At 44.1% G+C, this 22764-nt stretch overlaps 1 protein-coding gene across 1 annotated transcript in view; it reads right to left on the bottom strand.

Moving 5' to 3' along the window:
• Positions 1 to 22764, bottom strand: part of LOC144824202 (dynein axonemal heavy chain 11-like) — a 3356387-nt gene that overhangs the window by 1413319 nt on the left and 1920304 nt on the right. The window contains exons 55-56 of the mRNA XM_078683354.1: positions 11562 to 11693; positions 64 to 237 (exon numbers count right to left, since the gene is read on the bottom strand). Of these exons, the coding sequence (XP_078539480.1) occupies positions 64 to 237; positions 11562 to 11693 (306 nt within the window). The remainder of the gene's footprint in view (positions 1 to 63; positions 238 to 11561; positions 11694 to 22764) is intronic.

Genomic DNA, 22764 nt, shown 5'->3' with positions numbered 1-22764 from the left:
TAATACATTTGCGATGCCTTCAACATAGTGTGCAGCCTAAACAAACTGTATTTAAAAACTTACCTGTAGAGGGACATCGGGTTCCATTTCAAAATCTGGAATTTTTTCACTCCATGGAGTGAATTTTTTTGTCTCTGGATCAATGAAATAATCGAAGACAGTGCCCTGGGAGGGGAACTTTATTGTTCTCATTTCTTTAGTCCACCATCTGCTGAACTCCATACGATAATCGATTAACTAGGAACAAAATATGAGACTAAACTTTAAACGCTGAAGATAAATGGTGTACTCAATTTGCTTTTGATTGTTAGCATAGTGAGAGTAAGAATGAAACAGTGATATCATTCTTGTAGTCACTTTTTAAGAGAGAGGGTACAACTCATTAATGTTTCCATTTCATTCTACTACATTTAAGCAAAATAATTACCTAGCCCATCTCTCTAATCAGCCAAGCATCTGAAAATACTGAACAAGAGATTTGTGAATACTCGGGGGCATATTCTCAAGAACGGCGTCAAAATTATCGCCGCATTAGCGGCTTAAAGTGGCGATAATGGGCTTGATAATATGCCTTTGTGAAATTCCCATAGCTGCCCAGGTTCTGGTGTGAACCTGGGCTTCTATGGGAATTCAGAGCCGGCTAATATTGTGAACCAGAGTTATAGACCAGCTATCTAAATTTCAAATCAATGTTAGCAGATACAATATTAACTTCTTTTATGCAAATTAAAGTACCTAAATGTCCTGTCAGCAGCAAGGAAGACAACTTGCAATTATAAATACTGCTGTAAGTGACTTTAGAAACGCACATCTGACCACTCCATAAAGATGCACAGCCCCGAATTAAAGTTTGCTAATAGGCGTGAACGGTGGAAACTGATGGCAAATTAGGCCTGCGTGGAAGTACCACACCACCTGTCTCCACAGTACTTTAGTGATGAGGCCTGTTTTCCTGGATAACCGCAGCAAGGCAAAAGCATAAATAATGGTTGGAAAGTGAGAAACTTTATGATATTTTGTAAATTCTACAGGTTCTGAAGAGCCCTTTCCTGCAAAGCAGGTTAGATGAGGCAGGGCCCCTCTTAAAAAACTTTAACACTTTGTCCCAGGTCTGTATTGAGAGCCAGATGTATCAATATACTAGTCGCAGAGATTGGTCGCAATTTGCGATCACTTTTTTCTTTTTGCGACCAATATTGAATTTTGTGAACCAACCTCTATATTAATAGGGCAGTTCATAAAATTCTGAATCAGAGTGGGTCACTGTCCAACCTCACTCATTTATATTCATAAGGCAGGTAGACAATTGCGACTTACTCCAAAAACTGGCAATCAGAGTGTTGATTGCCTGCAAGGGTTAGCAGACTACAATGTCTGTGATTGCTTTTTAAGAAAGATTTTTTTTTAAATAAAGAAAGCATGCCTGCTTTAAAAAATATATATATTTTAAAAGGTTCTGTGGGAGTTGGCAGCAATCTTCTGGACCACTGTCTACTCCCACTGAAACTTTTTCCACAGTTCACAAAGGGGAAAAAATCCAAAGGGGACCTATTCCTTTTTGTTAATAAGCTTCCATCCCAACTTGGAAGTCTGTAACTTTCAAAAGTTTGCAACCGGATTTGCAATTTGTAACAAATGATAAATCTGGTATTGATTCAATATTTGGAAGAGTCATCCACAACACACCCCTTCTGAATACAAAATCAATATCCAGTCGCAATTCCATTTTAGGAGTTGGTAAAATGTTACCAACTCCTAAAACAGGATTCATACATGGCCACAACTTTTTTTGGGGTTGCAAACTCCAAACAGGAGTGTTTGTGACCACCAAACAGTTTTGCCCATCTGGCCCAAAATGCATTAACTGTGAGGTTCCAAATGGGATTCTCTTTTAAACCTATTTAAATAAATCGACCATCAGTAGGTTTTATAATTCTTAGTCCTCTTTATGTAACTGAATAACATTCAGCCAATGTAGATGTCATTGTGTGAATTTCTTTCACAACACCATCACCCCAGTGTTTTTTCGCAGTATAGAATGGAAATCTGGTAGTGCTACATATTTGTTTCCTAAAGATGACTAGTTGTCCAGCCATTCTGTCATGTCCTGTGAGCAAAATCGATCAGAATAGCTGATGATCATTTAAGCAGCTGGCACAATTTCCAAACCAGAGTGCCATCTTCATTATGACAGTGTTACACAATTACCTTAAGCATTACTTTACTTTAGCTTATTTTTCTTGCTGTTTCTAGCATTTGCCTTTTTTTTTTTAAATCTGTTTTTATTATTTGCCTTTACAATATTGGCAAGTAAATCAGAATGTAGAGTATCATCTGTTACAATCAACGTATATAACCGCTTTGAAAAACCAGCAGTGAATGTTACAGTAATCCGTCCGGCTGCAATAAAGACTTTAGACATTGTATTTAACACATACCTCACAGGTCATCATCAGAACTGTCGTCTTCATAGTCAGGTATAGGCTCACATATGTTCCCCCGGTAAATGTTCCATGCTTCCCATATTTTGGTCCATTTTTGGGGGCAACCCCGGTTTATGTAGACCGTCCTTTCGGCCATCATAGCTAGGTCTATGTCCTTACACCAGGCCGTTAGTGATGGTAAATCCTCAGCTCCCCATTTTTGCGCTATATTGCGCTATATTGCGCTTTGCCACCATGAGCCCCAGTGTAGCCCACGTTTACGACAGGCGCGTGAGGTCATTGGGTTCCCACATGTTTAGCAGGCACTTTCGTGGCTCTGGAACCAGTGACACACCTGTGACTTGTGACAGCGTCCTCAGTACCCTCCTCCAGAAATCAGCTATCTTGGGACAGTCCCATAGTGTATGAAAGAAGGATCCCTCCTCCCCACATCTACTAAGGCAGTATGGATGCTGTATTCTGCCCATTTTGTGTAGTGTGCTTTTAGTATGGTATGTGCGGTGCAGGATCTTAAGCTGTACGAGCCGGAGCCGTGCTGCTATCCCTACCTCCTTAGGAGAGGCCAGTGCCTCCTGCCACTCCGACTCGTCTATGTCCACCACGTCGAGCATCCATTTGTCCTTCAAAGGTGTTGTAGGGTCCGGCAGGTTATTGATTAACTTACGGTAAGTAAACGACGTGGCGTGTTTCTTCATATAGTCTGTGAGCAGTCCGTCTTCCAGCAGGGAAGCCTCAGGGACCTCCGTACCCTGCGGTAGTGCCGCCAGCAGCGCATGTCGTATTTGCGTGTATCGGAAAGCCTCAGATGGAGCAAGGTCATATTGTTGTCTGAGCTGGGCAAACGGAATCACGTTCCCTTTATCCCACAGGTCGCCTATCGTGGAGATACCAATGTTGTCCCATTGGTCAAATCCCTTGCTATTACGCAAACACCCCAGTTTGTTTGTATCCCATAGTGGGGTAAGTCGTGTTAGGATCCCCCTCCATCCCAGTCGTGCCTGTGCTGCATGCCATAGTGTAGCTGTGTGTTTTGTCGGTCCTACTAATTTCAGAACATGGTCTTTATTGTAGAGCACCGCAAGCATAGCTCCTGTGCCCAGCTGGGACCTGTCTGCCCTAGGCTGGGTCGTCTTGGGGGCGTGTATCCATTGATTAATAATTTTGAGGTGAGTCGCCCAATAATACAATTTAACATTATGGAGCGCTATTCCTCCGTCATACCAACCGCGGCTCAATTTCGCCTGTGCTATTCGAGCCGGCCTATTGCCCCACAGTAGCGTGGACACCTGTGCAGCTATTTGCTTAAAATACCTTAAAGGCACTGGGTACTGTGTGTTTTCAAGGGCGTATAAGAAACGAGGTAAGGCCATCATTCTAAACAATGCTGCTTTTCCCAACAGCGTTAGCGGGAGCAGCGCCCAAAGCACCACATCTCTCCTCAAACGCTCCAGTGGGGGTGCCAAATTTTTGGTGAAGAAATCTGTTGGTCCGGCTGTGATATGAATGCCCAGATATTTAAAGGAACTACGGGTGACCAGAAGTGGGCAGCTTTCAGGGAGACGTGGCGCGGGTCCCTGCAATATGTACAGGACAGACTTGGACCAGTTGATAGTGTAGCTCGACACTTTCCCGTAACTGTCACATATCTCAAGAAGCACTTGTAGGGAGTGTTCAGGGTCTGTCAAGTACACCAGGACATCATCGGTATAGAGGGACAGACGGTCCTCCCAGTCTTCTGCCCACCGGATTCCTTTCAGGAAAGGGTCTCCTCTGATCTGAATTGCCAAGGGCTCCAACACCAACGCGAAAAGGAGCGGTGACAGGGGGCACCCCTGGCGTGTCCCTCTTGTCAACGCTATGCTGTCCGATATGTGCCCATTGGCCGTCAGATGCGCTCGCGGGCTGTTATATAAGAGGCAGACCCAGGCGCAGAATTTGGGGCCGAACCCTAGATGACTAAGGACTGCAATAAGGAAACTCCCCTCCACCATGTCGAAAGCCATTCTTGCATCTAAGGATATCACTACTGCCGGCTCCGTCAGGGCCAGCGCCCTGGCCATCACCCCATGTAAGCGCCTGAGATTCAGCGCGGTGTTTCTATTTGGCATGAAGCCTGATTGATCCGGATGAATTAAGTGCGGGAGGTGTGCTATAAGTCTGTTTGCCATAACTTTAGCCAGAATTTTGGCCTCCGCATTTATCAGGGAGATTGGACGATAGGAGGCGCATTCGGTCGGGGGCTTCCCGGGTTTCGGAATAACCACTATAGTGGCTAGTTGCTGATCTTGCGGCAGTTCGCCTTTTCCCAGGCTGTCGTTGTACATACTTAATAAGTGGGGGGTGAGAACGTCCGCCATCTGCTTATACAATTCTATTGGGACCCCATTGGGTCCTAGTGCCTTCCCAGACTGTAATGAACGGATTGCGGTGTGCAATTCCTCCTCTACAAGATCTGCCTCCATCTCCATTGAGGCCTCTTGAGTGATCTTGGGCATTACTTTGTCTTTTATGGAAGCCGCAGCTTCCTCTTCTGACACGAACGACATCGACGTATAGATGGTTCGGAAGTGTCGCACCAGTGTGTTTACTATCTCCTGTGGGTCTGTTATCAATTGTCCCTCAGCCGTCCGTAGTTGTTCTATTCCCCTAATACCCTGCTCCCGCCTATCTAGCCACGCCAAGAGCTTCCCCGCCTTATCACCTATGTCGTCCAAGTGCCTCCGTGAAACTCTGTAGGCGAGAGATGCCAGGTGTCTGCGCCTTCACTGGGTACCTGTCTAAGTCAGCAGTCATCGTGGCATTAAAGTCCTCCCCGATAATCAGGTCCCCTTCTGGCAGTGCAAACAGAAATTCACTAAGAGCTGGAAGCGCTACTGTATGGAGCGCCTGGGGAGTGTACACTGACACTACGTTGATAACCCTCCCCTCCATTGACCCCGTACCACTGCAAATCTCCCCTGATCATCCTTTTTTGTCCGTAATATTATGAAGGAGTAAGACTTCCGTATCAATATACCTACTCCCCTGGAGCCTGATGAAAACTCAGAGTGCACTGCCATTTTATATCCCCACCTGTCCAGTGCCTTACACGCCGTGCCTGTGAGGTGTGTTTCTTGTAGGAGTGCCAACGTGGGGGCCTGACGTTTGAGAGCCTGCAGTACCAGACCCCGCTTGATTTTATCTCCTAAGCCGTGCACGTTCCATGTGAGTAGTGTTAGGGGGGTGACCGGAGCACCGGGTGTCACCTCTGGAGTACCTTTAGCTGGGGTGAGTGTCGCCATAAATTGGGCAAGTAGGGGGTGTGTATTTTACATCATCCGTTTAGTGTGGAAGTCTAGCAGCCAGCGGGTACGATGTCCTTCTTTCATTGCGGTTACAAACTAAAACCAAAAAACTCGGAACCCAAGCCCCCCAACCTTGTACCCCTCCCCCCCGCCCTGCCTCCCTGCCCGACGGACTTCGAACTGCCCGCCACTCCAACTTAGCAGAGTGCTCAATCCCAACCCCGAACATTGTACTTGCGTGAGGGGGGTAAGAGGTCCAGTGAGAAGCGCAGTCCTTCCCTTTCCCCTTAGACTGCCTCAGACCAGTGCTCAAAAGCAGCAAAACTGCATCTTTGTCCAGGTTCATGCTCTGATTTTCAGTTATTCTCAGGTCGCCTGCGTTATTCTTGACCGAGGTCCTCATGTTGAGTGTGTTGTAGGTCGTCCTCGTCTGACCGCTGCTGTTCCCGTCCGTTCATGTCTTCACTCTCTCCTCGGCGGCGTCGGCCCCCAGTCCCACATCGTGGTCCATCCGCTCGCCGCCAGCCCTCCAGCCAGTCGTGTGCCTCCTCCGGCATCTCAAAAAAACATGTTTTGCCCTCCGCCACTACTCTGAGTTTCCCTGGAAATAGCATTGCATAAGGCAAGTCTTTGGCTTGTAGTTCTTTTTTAACTTCTAAGAAACTGCGGCGGCGTCTGGAGACCGCCGTCGTGTAGTCAGGGAAAAAAGATACTGCTGCGTTCTGGACTCGGATCGGCGGGGCCACTCTGGCCGTTTCCAATATGGCATCTCGATCGCGAAAGTTAAATAGGCGGGCAAGCACTGATCTGGGGGGTGCCCCCGGCCTGGGCTTTCCCCCCGGCACCCGGTGGGCTCTTTCCACCGAGAAGAAAGCTGATAGTCCCTTTGGTTGTAGCCGAGTCTTTATAAGGTCCTCCACCTAGAGGTCCATTGCCGGATTCCCTTCACTTTCCGGAATTCCGAGGATTCGGACGTTATTTCTTCGTGAGCGTCCTTCTTGATCATCCAGCTTCTCCGCCAATAATTTATTCTCGATTTCGAGCCGTGATACTGTTTTTCGCAAAGCCTCAGTGTTGGTCGTCAGAGTTTTGGTGACCTGTTCCACTTCTGTGACTCGGGCTGACATTTTCTGGAAGTCTGCTCTTAAGAGGGAGAAATCTGTGGAGATTAAACCCACCGTGGTCTGGACACTCGTAAGGGCTGTCATAATATCTTCTAACGTACCTTTTTCGGAGCTGTCGCCCCCGGGGACCTTCTCTGCGGAATCACTTCTCTCCGGCAGAGACGGGAAGTCTTTACCATAGGCATATTTGTCCAATCTAGTTTGCGCGGCCTGATTACGCGGGCCCCTGCCCGCCATGGCGTCTCCGGCGTTTGGCAGGGTACCCTGCTGTGAGGCACTGTGTTGATCTTGGGGCATTCGGTCCCTGTAGCCCGGCGAAGTATTCAGGGCCTCCTTCTAGGGTGATGCTCCCCCCAGGGGTGTGTTTTGCGAGTGGTAGGTGGGGGTAGGGGGGTCGCCGTGCAGTCGAATCCTCCTCAGCCCAGAAGAATTATCGGTCTGTAACGTGTAGGCCGTTCACTGTGGGCCTCCGGGTACTTACCCCCCGCCAGTGTAAAGATTCCACCCCCCAAGGCCAGTTAGGGGGGGCTGATCTATCATATCCCCCCACTGGCGCAGGTACCGCCACTCCCGATTTCCGCTGGGGTGCGGGCCGCTGTGTTTCCGGTCGGATGAGGCCCTGGGGGACTCAGACATTCCAGTCCCCGGCTTTCCAGCTGGTAGCAGGCCTCACCTCGTCATCGACTCTCCCGCAGCCTTGGCTCCGGGCTTCCGCGTCGGTATCGGCAGTCAGGGTATGCCGCGTCTTGCTCTGCCCTGAGGTGCTCTCATCTCTGCCCCCATGTCTCCCGGCCCGCCTCAGCCGTTGCGTCTTATGCCGGGTGCGGCCAGTAATTGATTCCCCGGCGGCCGCTTGATCTGAGGGCCTCTGGCGTCCGCTTCCCACTGCGCACGGCCCCAGTGTCAGCTCATGACCAGAGTAGCTCCTGCAGCTGCCGCTTGGTTCCGGGCCTTAGTGCAAGTCTCTGGGGCGCATTTATAGTACGGATATATGTCCGGATTGATGTGAAAGGCTACTAATTCACCGGAGCTCCCTTAGGCAGCAGCCATTTTACTCGGCCGCTAGCCACGCCCCCAGCATTTGCCTTTTTAATATATCCACAATGGGTCACTCTCCCTCGATTTTGTTGTATTGCAATAAAAGTTTCAAGGGAGTAAATGGTAATGCATGCATGTCACAGAGAAGGTTACCAATATGATGCTAGAACTATGCCTGCAATTATGCTCACATTAACTGGAACTTCACACAGAACTACTTAAACTAAACAAAAACTATAGAAGTGAAATACAAATGATACACCACGGCAAAAACATTTGTTACTTCACTGAATAGAAAACGTAAACCATAAGGAACATAACACACATAAACAGCGTGACATGGAACTTACAATTCTACTACACGCTGTTGCCATATTACCAGTCTCTGAATGCAAAACGTGTGTTCATGCAATAGCCTGAGACATATCAGTCCCGTAAAATTGTAGAGACCATGCTTTGTAGTGTAATTGCATTCATATAGTACTTACTAACCTATACGTGAAATTGAAACATTTTGTGGTGATTGGCACGCTACTCTAGAAACCAAGGTTAATGGTTAATCAATGGATACTGGTTATTTGTGGTTACTGGTATTAGTCTTGTGCTTTTAAGAAATCAAATCCATGCATTTTCTCCAGTTTGTGGTAGAGTACATTAATAGGGGTTAGGTGTGATCCTTAGTGGGAGGGATTTGAATTAATGAAGGGGTAAGGTGTAGTGAAAAGGTAGGCTAGAGGTTGCAGGGATAAAGTTTCGCAGAAGAAGTTGTGATCTATAAAATGAGGTGTGGGCCACTTCCTGAAATATAATAATACAGAATAAATCAGACCATGATGCAACTTAAAGTAGTAGAGGGAGGAGCTATGCAGAGAATGGAAGGTAATGTATATTAACATTTGTATGATGCGTATTACCCCAAAGTGGGGTGCTGAAGTGCTTATGCACATGGATATTATGCTACACCAAGTAGGTATGTGGTTGGAAGTGTGTTGTCCTTGGTTTGAGCCTATCTGGGATGCTTTTCCATGTGTGAGATGACCACTGAGATACAGTTATCATTTTATAAGACGTGGTGCTTGGCAGAGTGATGGATGAGAACATGTTGAAGACAGAAGTTCATTTTTTAGCTTGTGGTATGCTAGTAGCATTGGCTAGTTCTCCAGCTCTCTTTAGTGCATTGGTAACTTTTTTTAATGTTCTCTGCTCATTGTGGCAGGGGTCATCCACTCTGTGATTTTATGGATTTGGAGAAGGTAGCAGGTGTGGAGAAGGAGTTAGTGGGCTTCAATCATCTGCCTGGATATGCTGCAGGACAGTTCTATTTTAAATGATTGCTGTCCTGACATATCAACTGAGGAGATGAGCCAAGATGCACTGTGTTATAAACATCCTTTTGTCATGTTAGTATGTGGGTGCTCAGGGTACGTTGCTATTAGGAACCTGCATGGTGGATTATGTTAAGATCTTCTGGTGACCAGCATTGTGTAGCAGATTTCGCCAATCTTTGCACACTTATCTGGTTAGTATTGAGTGCTTAGTTAGGTGAACTGGTATAGCCTGTATCTGTGCCCTCCTGTTAACAGTAATGTTCCACAGGACCTTTCATACATTCCATGCCTGTCTTGTTGAAGATAAGGGATCAAGGGATCAGGTAGTGAATGGGTATATGGCATTATGTGGTAACGCAGATTACATGAGATTGACACTAGGATAACTGTCAGAAAGATTAGACTTTCGGTCCTGTACATTGTAGTTATAGCGTCATGTATGGCAGGGATTTCTAGATAATACAAATGTTACATGTGGGCACACTAATCACCATGAAATCACAGATCAATACCGTCTCCTCCACCTGTTTCCTCACTCTGCGCATGGTATGGAAGGTCTACAAGTGGCTACCCCTACATATGAGACGCACCATGACACAAGCCCTCATCACCAGCCAACGGGACAACTGCAATGGCCAATATGTAGGAATCACCCCACACCTCCTACAGAGACTTCAGACCATACAGAATGCCGCAGCCAAACTCACCCTAGGCCTTTGTTGATTAACCCACATCACACCACACCTCAGGAAACTCCACTCGCTCCCTATACAGAAGAGATGACAATTCAAGCTGCTGACCCATGCACACAAGATTCTACACAACCAAGGACCAGCCTACATTAAACACCTACCAAGCTTCTTCCAACCGACGAGAATGCTACACTCCACCTTCTTTTCATTTGTCCATACTCCTCACATTTACCAAAGCAGAAGTGGAGGATGTTCCTTCACCCACATTGCAGCAAAGACCTGGAACAGCCTACCCACGCATCTCCGGACCATTATCCCACTTCTGGAATTGCGAATGGCCCTCAAGACCTAGCTGTTCGAATAAGCCTCCGAGACCTGCAAGCGCCTGTATACCCTATCGGGTGATTAGCCATCCTTTATAAAATCCTGATTGATTGATTGATTACATACATTATTAGAGAATGTGTATTTTAGTATTAGACCCTGGCAAACAAACAGTTCGAATAGCAATGATAATCAATGCGTACGTTATTGTCATTTTTTCATTTTTGAAACTCCATTTTTACAGTGTACATGAAAACAAGACAGAGAAGGCATTTTCTGCCTCTCGGGGCTGTGAGTGATGCATCATCTAAAATGTGATGCGATACATGCAAAAAGTCACCTTGCCTTGTACAGAATTAGTTTGGAAGGAAGCACATTTGTTACATACCTGCCTTCTTGCACTTCTGTAAGACAGCATTATTTGTGTACTGTAGTAATAACAAATGTGTTGAGCAAGACTGCCCACTCCCCTATCTATAGGAAATCATTGGAAGTTACTGTATTAAAAGGAGGGGTTAGACACATGGACTGGATGCTCAGGGGGACATGCTGTATATTCTAACTGCGGGCTTAGGAGCAATGTAAGATATGTAGGGAAACTAACAGGACATGCCATGCTGCAACTTAATTGTGTGATATAGCAGAGTAATTATATGGTTGGAGATACTTTTGACTAGATATGGATTTAAGACTTATAGGAATGTGTGATGAGACATGTTTGGGCCATCTTGGGTTAGAGCTTTCTCTAGTTATAAAGGTTATGAACATCGAGATTTTAGTAATAATTGCCATAATTCTGATGCATGTGTTTTATAGATGATTTGTGCATAATAATTAACCATACCATACAAGCACCAGTCATGTGTGTCTACTATTTTGTGGAAGCTGGGTGGAGCTCCATTTTATAAATAACCCCTGACGATAACACATACCTGACTGCCAGGACACCCTTTCTAGAGGAAAGATAACTCTTTAGAGAGAGGAGTGAGAAACATCTACCAGTTCTCCTTTTCTATGAAGAGGGTATGCTATCTATATTACCTCTTGAAGCTAAGATGATCTTTATGGGAATTCCCAAAGAGCGATGCTCACAACAGTTGAGTGGTTTGATCATAGTGCTAGTGCCTGGAAAGGTAGTCGATGTCCCAGGGGTAATTGGCTTCTCCCTGTGGAATCGGGTGCAAGTTTTACCTGTGGTGGCTATCTGCCTAGCTGGTCTGTTGGGCTATACCCATGGTGATAAGCTCCTATCCCATGGCTGCAGCCAGAAATACCAATATGCCAAGTCAACAAATACTATAATCCTACCCTGAAATGGTTAACTTACCTGGTCTTGAAAAAGTGCTCCACCAAAGGACCACACACTTGCAAAGACAAAGTATATTTCATATAATTCACGGGGAGAGTCAGGGGGTGTATTCTCTTCTGTCAAGAGACAGTCCAGCAATGAGCACAATGTCTGGGGAAAAAGAGCAGTACAAGCAGTTAGGTTGCTAGTGAAACACTGAAGGCTTTCAACTAACATTTATTTTTTAGATCCATATGAAAAAATTTTTAAAAATACATTATCTTATATATACATAATATATTTTTAATGAAAAAACACAAAGGTTAAACCTTTGTTATAGTTAGGAAAACTTTATTTTTTCTGTACAACCCAAACAAACTATACAAGCATTAGAAATTCTAGAGTTAAAGTTATAACTTACATTTAGAATTTGCACACCTCATCATTTATGTCCCAATTTTGACTACCCCACCAGGCCGATAGTTGATAAAACTTAGACCTTGTTAACGTCCCTCCAGTTATGCCCTCTAGAAATTCCCACTTTAAAGCTTTCGATTCATCGCATAAGTCGCATAAGTCCCCCCATTTCAGGAGGCCTGCTCTTTTTAAGGGGAGAGCCAATTGGTCCATTAAACATTCCGGGGTGCCTGGTGAGTCCCAAATTGGGGAGTATTGATGGTAATATTGAATACACAGCAACCTACACATCTGCGACCAATAGTATAAAGCAGCATTTAGAACTTTCAGCCTGACTTTTTTGAAAAAAATTTTGTCACCAAATTTAAACAGAAAATAATCAGTACCAAACGGGAGATCCTGCAGCATTGCCTGGAATAGTAAACTATTTGAGGTAAAATCCAATTTATTAGCTAGTATCCTAAAGTTTTTAAGCTGGAAAGCATAACAGTAAAATAATAAATCAGGGAGAGCTAAACCACCTAATTTTAATCCTCTCCTTAGCTTCTTCCAGGCTATCCTTGGAGATTTTGTTGCCCAAATAAACGACCCTATTCTACCTTGCAAATTAAGAATATCTTTTCTGCTGAAAACTAAGGGGATAGAATTAAACAAAAACGTAACCTTGGGAAGAATGATCATTTTGACAAGATTCACTCTGCCATAGATGTTTAAAGGCAGAGTGTTCCACCTAGACAGAAGTTTTTTAATCTCCTTTATCACTGTTTCCCAGCTAACCTTCGGAGTGTCATCTATATTCTGGGTTAAATAAATACCTAAATATCTCATCTTACATTTGGCTTCTGGAATGGGGAGTAAGTTATTCCAACACATTACCTCGGTTTTCTCCTTGTTAATAGTATAACCTGAAATCGAGCCAAAACTCTCCGCAAGCATAAATAGCCTAGGAATTGCTACAAGGGGGTTTGAGGTATACAACAGAAGATCGTCTGCATATAGTGCTGTCCTAATTAATAATTCCCCAATTTTAAACGAAGAAATAATAGAATCATGCCTTAAAGAACAGACAAAAGGTTCAATGTAGATATCAAACAGCAGTGGAGACAAAAAATGAAAAGGGAAACGGCACAATGGTATAATATATTATTGAATAATAAAGACAATTTGGAAATAGAGATTGCAAGAATATGGGACCCCTCTATAGTTCAGATAGCCGAGGATGTAGAGAAATTATGGATTGATTCTTTTTCATTATCCCAAAAGATAATCAAGCCTTCTAATCTAAGAAGAAATCACTTATACACATTGCACAGAGTATATTGGACCCCAGCGAAACTCTCTAGGATCTCAGGGGCGCAATATTTTTGCCCTAGGTGTAACCTAATGAGCGCAAATGACATTCATATGTTTTTTGAATGTCCTAACATAGCTAATTTTTGGGAACAATTGTGCAAATTCTTAGAAGAGGTACTGTCGGTCCCAATTCAATGTACACCCAGATTGGTTTTCTTCGGCCTATTACCTGATTATGTGTTTAATAGTAATTTGTCACAGTTTATTTTCTATGTAATGACCATTGCCAGAAGAGAGATCTGCAAAGCATGGAAGTCTGTATCCCCCCCGAAATTTGCAGAGTGTCTTAAATACATCGTCGCGGTGAGTAAATTTGATATTCTATGTGGGGGTGATAAAGCTGTCAGGTTGTGGTCAGCAATGAATCCCTGGATCGAAAAGTAACAATAGTCCAATGATTATGCCAGAGGTAAGTGGTCCTGTCCTTCCTTAGCAGCAAGTATCAATCCGAAAGGAAGTTGGACGGCTAACGACCATTCCTCTGGGCAATCTTCTACAGCTATCCACAAACACGAGGGCTGGAAAGGACAGTTTGTGACAGTGGCTTGAAGAGCGCCTACTATAGAGCAGTCATTAACTGGTGGCATATATGAGGACAAAAAAAAAAAAATTATTTAAAAAAAAAAAAAAAAGAATTTGCACACCACCTTCAAATGACTATAAGTCGCACACCTCCGTACACAGTCTTCTTGCCTCACGCGCCACACTTCATTCACACTCGCCACATTACCATACACCATGGTCTCACAAATCCTGTCATTTGAGATGGCATAATAGATATAAATGCTGTGATTTCACATGGTATAAGTGGTGTAATATGCAAGGGTATAACTAGTGCACAGAGAAGGGGCAAGTTATAGTTAATGTAGTCTGGTGAGGGAGGCAACAAGGCATTGTATGGAGGTGCCCAACTTATAGTAATTTGAAGGTGATGTGTAAATTCTAAATGTGCATTATAAGTATAACTTTAGACTTTCAAATTTTATGTAGTTTAAGATTTGTTTGTATAGAAAACATAAATAACATTTTCCTAACTATAACAAATGTTTAATCTTTGATTTTGCATTGAATTTTAATGTTTTTTATTTAAAAAGTTTTGGAAATCATGCAGTTCACTGTTGTCGAGTAGAGCATAATTAAGTGGTGTGTCATACAGTAGAGTGGAGGAGAGTGACATAAAGTGTACTGTTCCTGAGTACAGGATCATAGAGTGGAGTAGAGGGGAGAGGAGTAGAGTGGAATGTGGTACAGTGGAGTGGCGTACAGTGGAATAGGGTCCAGTGGAGTGGTGTTGAGCGGAGTGGCATAAAGTTGACTGTTGTACAGTGGAGTGGCGTAAAGTGGACCAGCAAAAAGTGGAGTTGCATACAGTAGAATAGCATACAGTAGAGTGGAAAAGAGTGTAGTGGTGTGGTGTAGAGGGTAGTGTAGTAGAGGGTACTAGCGGGTAGTGGAGTTGCATAGAGTGCAGTGCCGTAAAGTGGAGTGGCGTAGAGTGGAGTAAGGTACAGTGTAATGGCATACAATGCAATAGCGTAGAGTGGAGTGCCATAGAGTGGAATAGCATATAGTGGAGTGGCATACAGTGGAGTGGCGTAGAGTCAAATGGTGTACAGTGGAATAGCATAGTGGGTAGAGTGGATTTGCGTATAGTGGAATAGCATAAAGTGAAGTAGTATAGAGGGGACTAGCATAGAGTGTAGTGGCATAAACTGGACTGGCAGAGAGTGGAGTGGCTTAAGGTGGAGTCGTATAAAGTGGAGTGGCATAGAGTGGAGTGGCGTTGAGTGGAGTGGGGAAGACTTGAGTGGCCGTGGCGTTGAGTTCAGTGGCATACAGTGGAGTGGCGTACAGTGGAAAACCTTATAAAATAGTAGCTTGCAATGGAGTGGCACACAGTAGAGTTGCATAGAGTGGAATAGCATATAATGGAGTGCCATACAGTGAAATAGTGCAGAGTGGATAGGTGTACAGTATAGTGGTGCACAGTGCAATGGTGTACAAAGGAATGTGTTAGAGTGGAGTGGCACACAGTGGAATAGCATAGAGTGGAGTGGCATGGAGTGGAGTATAGTGAATTGTTCTACAGTAGACTGGCATAGAATGGAATGAGGTACAATATAGCAGTGTACAGTGGAATAGCATAGAGTGGATTGGCATACAGCGTAGTGGAGTGGAGTGTTTTAGAGTGGAATACTGTAACATGGAGTGTTGTAGAGTAGAGTATATGGCTTAAGCCTCGTTCATTATGCATGAGGATTCTTGGATTCACAGCAGGCCTACCATCTCCTGCATAATAACTATGTAGAAGTGTCATTCCTTCCGTCATCCTAGTCCAACATGACACAGCAAGGGATATCCCCGAGGGGTACCACTTTTGGTATACATACACCATATGTTGCTGTGGTAGTCAGAGGAGAAAAGGACTTGCATGCTGACACACTGACGCGAGACGCTGAGGCTCCTGCATGCAGACACTCCAGCTCAAAGTGGTCTGACTTCCCTTGCAGGGTGCCCATCTCGAGACCAAGACGGAGTCCCACAGTCTCTCACTTCAGGTAATGGGATTGACTTTTTTTCTAGAGGTATTCTTGGCTTTACACCCACATAAACGCCAGGGACACTTAGGTACATCTAGTTAGAGTTGCATCGTAGGAGTACGCATTTATTACTGTCATGTATTTTATATACTTACCTGTATTCATTGTTTTAGCACGATGGTAGAAATCTACCATTCTTTTACTCTGTTAGTGCTTATAATCATTTATATCTGTTACTGTGTAATGGTGGTTTCAGCACACCTATTGTACACTAGAATGATGCTGGTTCAATAAATGCTTATTGAAAAACGTCCCCACCGTTTATTTTGTGTATCTCTCTGTGACAAAGTGAGCACGAGTGACTGAGCGAAAAGTAGTACACTGTTTCCACAATTCTGAGGGATCAGGGTTGTCATGTTCAATAGTTGACAAGAACTATTCTCTCCTTGGTAAGAGGAGTTTCTAGTGGCGTTTTGAGCTAGTTGGTATACAGGCTAACATACCCGGTAAGGGTGTCTAGAATCAGTCTGACACCAATCCTATTGTGTATGTTGTCTAAACGTGCAGATCCTATATAGGTTTATAGGAACTACACGTCAATGTTACAAGAAAGCTCCAATGATAGCATATGGGAGAGCTAATCCTTGCAAAACAGAAAAATTAAATACACAGTACTTCACTACCAGGACATGTAAAACACACCAGTGCAAGTCCTACCTTTTAGCATACACTGCACCCTTTCCAAGGGGGTACCTTGGGCCCACCTTAGGGGTGACTTACATGTAAGAAAAGGGAAGGTTAAGGCCTGGCAAGTGAGGGCACTTGCCAGGTCGACAAGGCAGTTAGAAACTGTGAGCGCAGACACTGCAGTGGCAGGTCTGAGTCATATTTGAAAGGCTACTTGTGTGAGTGGCACAATCGGTGCTGCAGGCCCACTAGTAGCATTTCATTTGCAGGCCCAGGGCACACACAGTGCACTTGACTATGAACTTACCTGTAAATCAAATATGCCAATCAAGGATAACAAATCAAAATCACATTTTACACAGAGAGCATATGCACTTTAGCACAGATGAGCAGTGGTAAAGTGTGCAGAGTCCTAAAGCTAACAAAACCAGGGTAAAAATAATAGGAGGCAAAAGGCAAAAAGTTTGGGGATAAACCGTCAAAAAGGTCCAGATCCAACAATGCACAGTTGTCATTTTTCTCAGGCTTGTTAAATACTGAGGCATTAGTTTGAGGGACAGAATCATTGTGATTATGAATAGGTAGGTGACCATTGTTTTAGTATTTACAGTGGTGTTGTTGCAGTAAGCACAATGATGTGTACGAATGGTGGTGACAAACTTTTACTCTGCACCAGTTTATCTTTCATTTCCTTCTTCACCGTGCACGACTCATCCAAGACATTATTCCACAAAGTACACAAATATGGACATGCATATGGCTGATTCCTGCTTAGAAATCTAACGCCCAGATGTAGGTCGCCAATAACCGGTCGGTAACGGCCGATTTCGGCCATTACCGACCGGTATTTGGGAATTGGCATGTAGGGGGCATTTTATGTACAGAATCGGTATATTTACAGATTTGGTAAATTTACAGAATCGGTAAATACCGAATCGGTAAATATACCGATTCTGCAAATCCAGATGTAGGTGGCACTGTAATCAGTGCCACAGGCCCTTACCGAATCGTTATTTACCATGGAATACTATTCCATGGTAAATAACGAATTCCAGTGTACATGCACATCTGTGCATGTACATCTGTGCCATGTGGCACACAAACATGCCCTAAGGGCATATATGTGTGTCACATGGCACACAAGCCAGAAACAGGGGTGCAACAGGGTGTCAAAGTGACACCATGTCCCCCTTGTAAATTCGGTAATTTTACTGATTGGGTAATTACCGAATCGGTATTTGTTATTGAATCCTATGGGCTGCAAGGCCCATAGGAATCAATGGCAAATACCGATTCGGTAATTACCGAATCGGTAATTACCGAATATTACCGATTCAATATTTTTACCGATTTATTTACCTACATATCAATTACCGAATTGTAAATACCGAATCGGTAAAATTCGGTATTTACCATTCGGTAATGTGCTATTACCTACATCTGGGCCTTTGTGGGTTAAACTTAAAAAAAGTATGCAGAACGTACCCGCTGACATTAAATCTGAAAACGTTGAGTCACCTGGGTCTTGTCACTCACCAGTATATAAAGTAGCCTGCTTGCTGTGAAAGAATATTCTCGGCTTGTGTTCCGATTTCAGACAATCGCAGTGCGCATGCGTAGTACAAGATCTCTTTTAGGCCAGTCTGCGTTGGCATCAGTCAGTGTGAGCCAAGAGTTGGAAGAGTCGGCGCTTTGCTCACCTGCCAATCACTTGCACCAGCGCTGCGTCTTAGCTCGTGTTGCAAGATACAAACCTTACACATAGGGCCAGATGTAGGTAGCCAAATACCGGTCGGTAACGGCCGAATTCGGCCGTTACCGACCGGTATTTGGCTACCGAGATGTAGGGGGACTGAAACGGGGCAAATCGGTAATTTTACCGATTCGGTAAATATACCGGTCGGTAAATTTACCGACCGGTATATTTACCGAATCGGTAAAATTGATATGTAGGTGGGACTCTTCTGAGTCCCACAAGGCCTACAAAATCGGTATTTTACCATCAAATTGTATTTGATGTTAAAATACCGATTCAGGTGTGCATGCACATGTGTGCATGCACACCTGTGCCATATGACAGGCAGACCTGCCCTTAGGGCAGGTATGCCTGCCATATGGCCCCCGAACCTTTTTTGGGGGTGCTAGAGGGTGTCAAAGTGACACCCCCTGCACCCTTGTCAAAATCGGTATTTACCGAATCGGTAAATACCGACCGGTAATGCCCCATTCATTCCTATGGGCCTATGTATCTGCTGTACAGAATATCCAAAATATACACGTCTATAAACTAGGGCTAGTTGTAAATACATCATGCATGTGGCGTAAATCTACATATGTCTGTCATAACTGCATGCATTGCTTTTCTGAGATTCTCCCGGGACTACTTCCGCTCACCGACCAGAGCCCAATAGTAAGGCATTGATTCACATAGGCATTTTCAGCTACGAACGCACATTTATGGCTGAGAATGCCTTCATTTACATCTTCCAGGAATTCACACAAAGATTCCTAACAAGAGTAAATTGGTTTTATTACTGAAGACTTTGCCACAATTGTAGAAAAATATATAGCTTTCAACCCCATGCAAGGTGTAGGAAGTGGGAAGAATGAGGTATCGTTAGCATTGTAAACTTGTGAATGCTCACCACAAACATGTGCAAAGGTGAGCATTCACAGGTTCCAATCTGAATCCTTCCCACCCTGGAAATGATTTGAGATTTACTCCAGTGAAACCCTCGAGAATAATTCCCTTTTCTGCATGGGAATAGGAACATCTACAGATTTTTGTGGGGGTGTGAGGGAAAGCTTAATCTATAGGCAAAAATGCTTCCCCAATCATGAAAAACAAGCATTTGTATTGCAATCTATCTCACCTTTGGGACCTTATAAGAAATTAGCCAAGCAGCCCATTATATTAAGTGCTGTACTATCTACTGAGTTTTGTGCGCAAAACAACCGGTTACATAAAGCCGAATCCATCACCATTCTATTAAAAAGCGTCAGCCATGTTACGTGTGGGTGATCCCACGAAAGATGCCAGAAACAGCCATAGTTCAGTTGTTAATTACTGCCTGTGTTTGAGTCTGCCATGTTACATGTGGGTGATCCCATGAGAGATGTTAAAAGAGGAGTCGAAAAGCGCTGTAATCCCTTGGGGCGGAGTCTTCGCAATGTGAATTAAAAAAAAATAAAGCACACAAAAGACGAATACATGAGTGCTGGAAAGCCTTGCAGGGTGTAATGAGTGCCCACGGTAGCGTGAACAAATAAACACATCAACTACACCAAGCTTGTGGAGGAGTTGCCCGATGTAATGTTCTTTTGCAAATAATGCACATAAATCGAGCTAAATATCAAAGCTCCCTGCTCCTGTTAGAAGAGGAGGCCAAAATGTGCTCTGTACGTTGGGACGGAGTTCACTCGATGTCAATTTTTTTAATCAAGCACATAAATGACAGATACATGAATGTGGGAAAGCCTTGCAGGGGGAATGAACAGGGGGGATGAACAAATAAATAACCATGTGAAGAAAAAGCCTTTCTGGGGGTTAGGGGCCATGGTAACCAACATTCTGAATGGCTAGCCTAAACAGGCCTTACGAAAAAAGAGTGCAATAACAAAGACATACATAATCAAAAGAGAAGGGGGACATGTACCAGGGGCAGTACCCCAAAAAGTCAAAAATCACCCAAAGGCGGAATAAGGACCAATGTTTCCCCCATTAAAAGAAAGAAATTATGATAGGCACAGGAAGGACACATGGAAAGCGGTGGGTGTGGTCTAAACCCCCAGAGTAGATATAGCATGCCTCACTGAGCAGTGCATGTGCGCTACTAGACTTGACCTCAAAAAGAAACAAAATCTGCTTTTATACATTCGGTTGCCCTTCCCATTTGTGGGATTGTAAATGTCTTCAACTGTACACAGCTGGAATAGGCAGCCTAAAAAAGTCACATTGTAGGTGCCAGAGTATTCCTGGAAACCTGCAACTAGTGCGGCTTCAGAGCAGTACTATTGTTTTAACATCTTTGTTTATATTTGAAGCTATCTAACATGACAGCAACACCATTATATTAAAAACGAGCTCACACATGTAGATGAATAGGATTCCCAAGCTGTTTGTGCATTGTCAACATTCCTACAGTGAATATTTCTATATGCCATCCACTTATTCCTGAAGCATCACCCATTGCTTCATGGACGCCCCTATCTCTGGAAACACATCTTCATAATTGAAATCAGGCTCCCAGTCCTGATTTCTAGTCTACAGTGGAGAGGAATCAGGACCACACTTCAGCTGCTCCCCCTCCCATCTATACAACGCAAACATTGTTTAATATCTTAGTAATGTTCTTCAGGATTTTTGGTCATTTTATTTACCTTATGCACACTCTATGAGGTCTTCTTCAACCCTTTCATGATTTTCAAGCATAATTCTTCTGGTAAGGTTCACTCTATCATATCTTTGCCCCAACTCAGCACTGAAGGCCAGTTGTCAGATAACCTGTATATTGCTATTTGGCGCTTACTCAAGAGTAGGCCAAGTGTTGCTATTTGTATTGCATTATCTCTTGCTTGGGTCTAGGTATGAAACTCAGTAGGCAGTGTTGTATCAAGATTTTAAGTTGGACATTTGTCACTTGCTTAAGTCGAAACAACACTTCTTCCCAATATGCCAAAGGTACCCTGCACTCCTATACATATGTAGGAATGTGGCCTCTTTTTCCTTGAATTTTGGGCAAGACGAAGGTCTAATGGGGTATATTTTATGCAATCTAGAGGGTTCAAGGTATGCACATAAGAGAGGCAGTTAAATTTGGTAGTTTGAATCTTGCGTTATTTGCGATTTCCTGCACCTGTGCTTAGTGCTTTATAGATAAGTGCCCACCAGTAGCAACACAAATGTTGGGGAGACCTTGGGTACAGTCGGGAAGACTGACCAAACCTCTATGGCCGTGCAGGCCAATTTGACAAATTGCAGGAACTGTCCAGCACATATTCCAAAAGCATCCTGAGCCTCCTCAAAGGTTAGAAACATATCACCCAGGTATACATTTCCTAGTGTTAGGCAGCCGCCTCTCTATAGGTCACAAGGAATAGTCACGCTTTACAAGATTGCTGACTGATTGATTGAAGCGACATGGTATCTCGTATCCAACTGAATGACTGCAGCCACTCAATTTGCAGGTATCTACTGAAAGTTGGATGCTTTAGCATCCTTTTAATCGCAAGCTCACATGCTGCAGCCATCTATCGGACTGCATACAGTGTGTCCGGTAACTAATGTGTGTCTCTCATCCAGGAAATTGGTGGTGTTTGTGACTATTCCTCTGAGGAGTCTTGTTTCTCAGTTTGTATCTTTATCAGACTATGTAGCTCTGTGTTGGAGCTGTGTAGCAATATGGTAGAGCTCCAGATCAAGGTGGCCCAGACAGCCTTGCTGTCAATGGAAAGTGGAAGAGAGTTCCAGAAGAATATTGAGGTTCTAAGTCTCAGTAGTACTCTGATGAGATTATACTGATATGCAATGCCCAGATATTGGACATTCACTGCTCCCATCGCAATCCCAACTCAGGCAGTTTCAGTGGGTGTTACTCCCCCAATTCCACTAATGAGTACACAACTGTTCTGCTTATAAATAAATAGCCCTGAGACCGGCACAAAGTTGCATGAGAATGGGGATAGGCCCAATGGGCTTGGACAGGTACACCAGGGTGTCATCGGCATACACTAAATTCACAGCATGTCACTCACTCTCATTCCCCTGGGTTGCATTTTCAGTCTCACCTGCATCCCCTGCAGTTCCACACCAGAGCGAATAGCAGTGGTGAGAGAGGGCAATCCTGGCTGGTGGTTTATCTCTCCATATACTGTAATTGCACCTCTCCTGCTAATGACTCTCTATTTCAGGCTGGATCTAAAATGTATGTGTTGAGTGTCACAGGCAGAGCTACTTTAGTCAATGTCTCATGTATGCATCCTTTGAAATGCTAAGTTATGCTGATTTATTTTTGTGTGAAGCGTACTGATACCTTTGAGTCTAGCTAGTGCTATGTAACACTTATAAATAAATAATAAATACATAAACACTCAATCCCTGCAAGCAGTTACCACTCAATCTGACCTTGCCGTCGAGTCCCTATAGAGGAGCCTAACCCCGTTTAGGAAATTAGGGTCAAAACCCATCCCAGTGAGTACCTCAAACGTGAACTCCAAGCTGAGGGGGTCAAAAGCATTTTCAATGT

Source organism: Lissotriton helveticus, chromosome 3_1 (assembly GCF_964261635.1).
Source record: "Lissotriton helveticus chromosome 3_1, aLisHel1.1, whole genome shotgun sequence".
Classification (NCBI taxonomy): domain Eukaryota; kingdom Metazoa; phylum Chordata; class Amphibia; order Caudata; family Salamandridae; genus Lissotriton; species Lissotriton helveticus.
The sequence above is the reverse complement of the archived record's forward strand: the minus strand, read 5'-3'. Positions and strand labels throughout refer to the sequence as shown.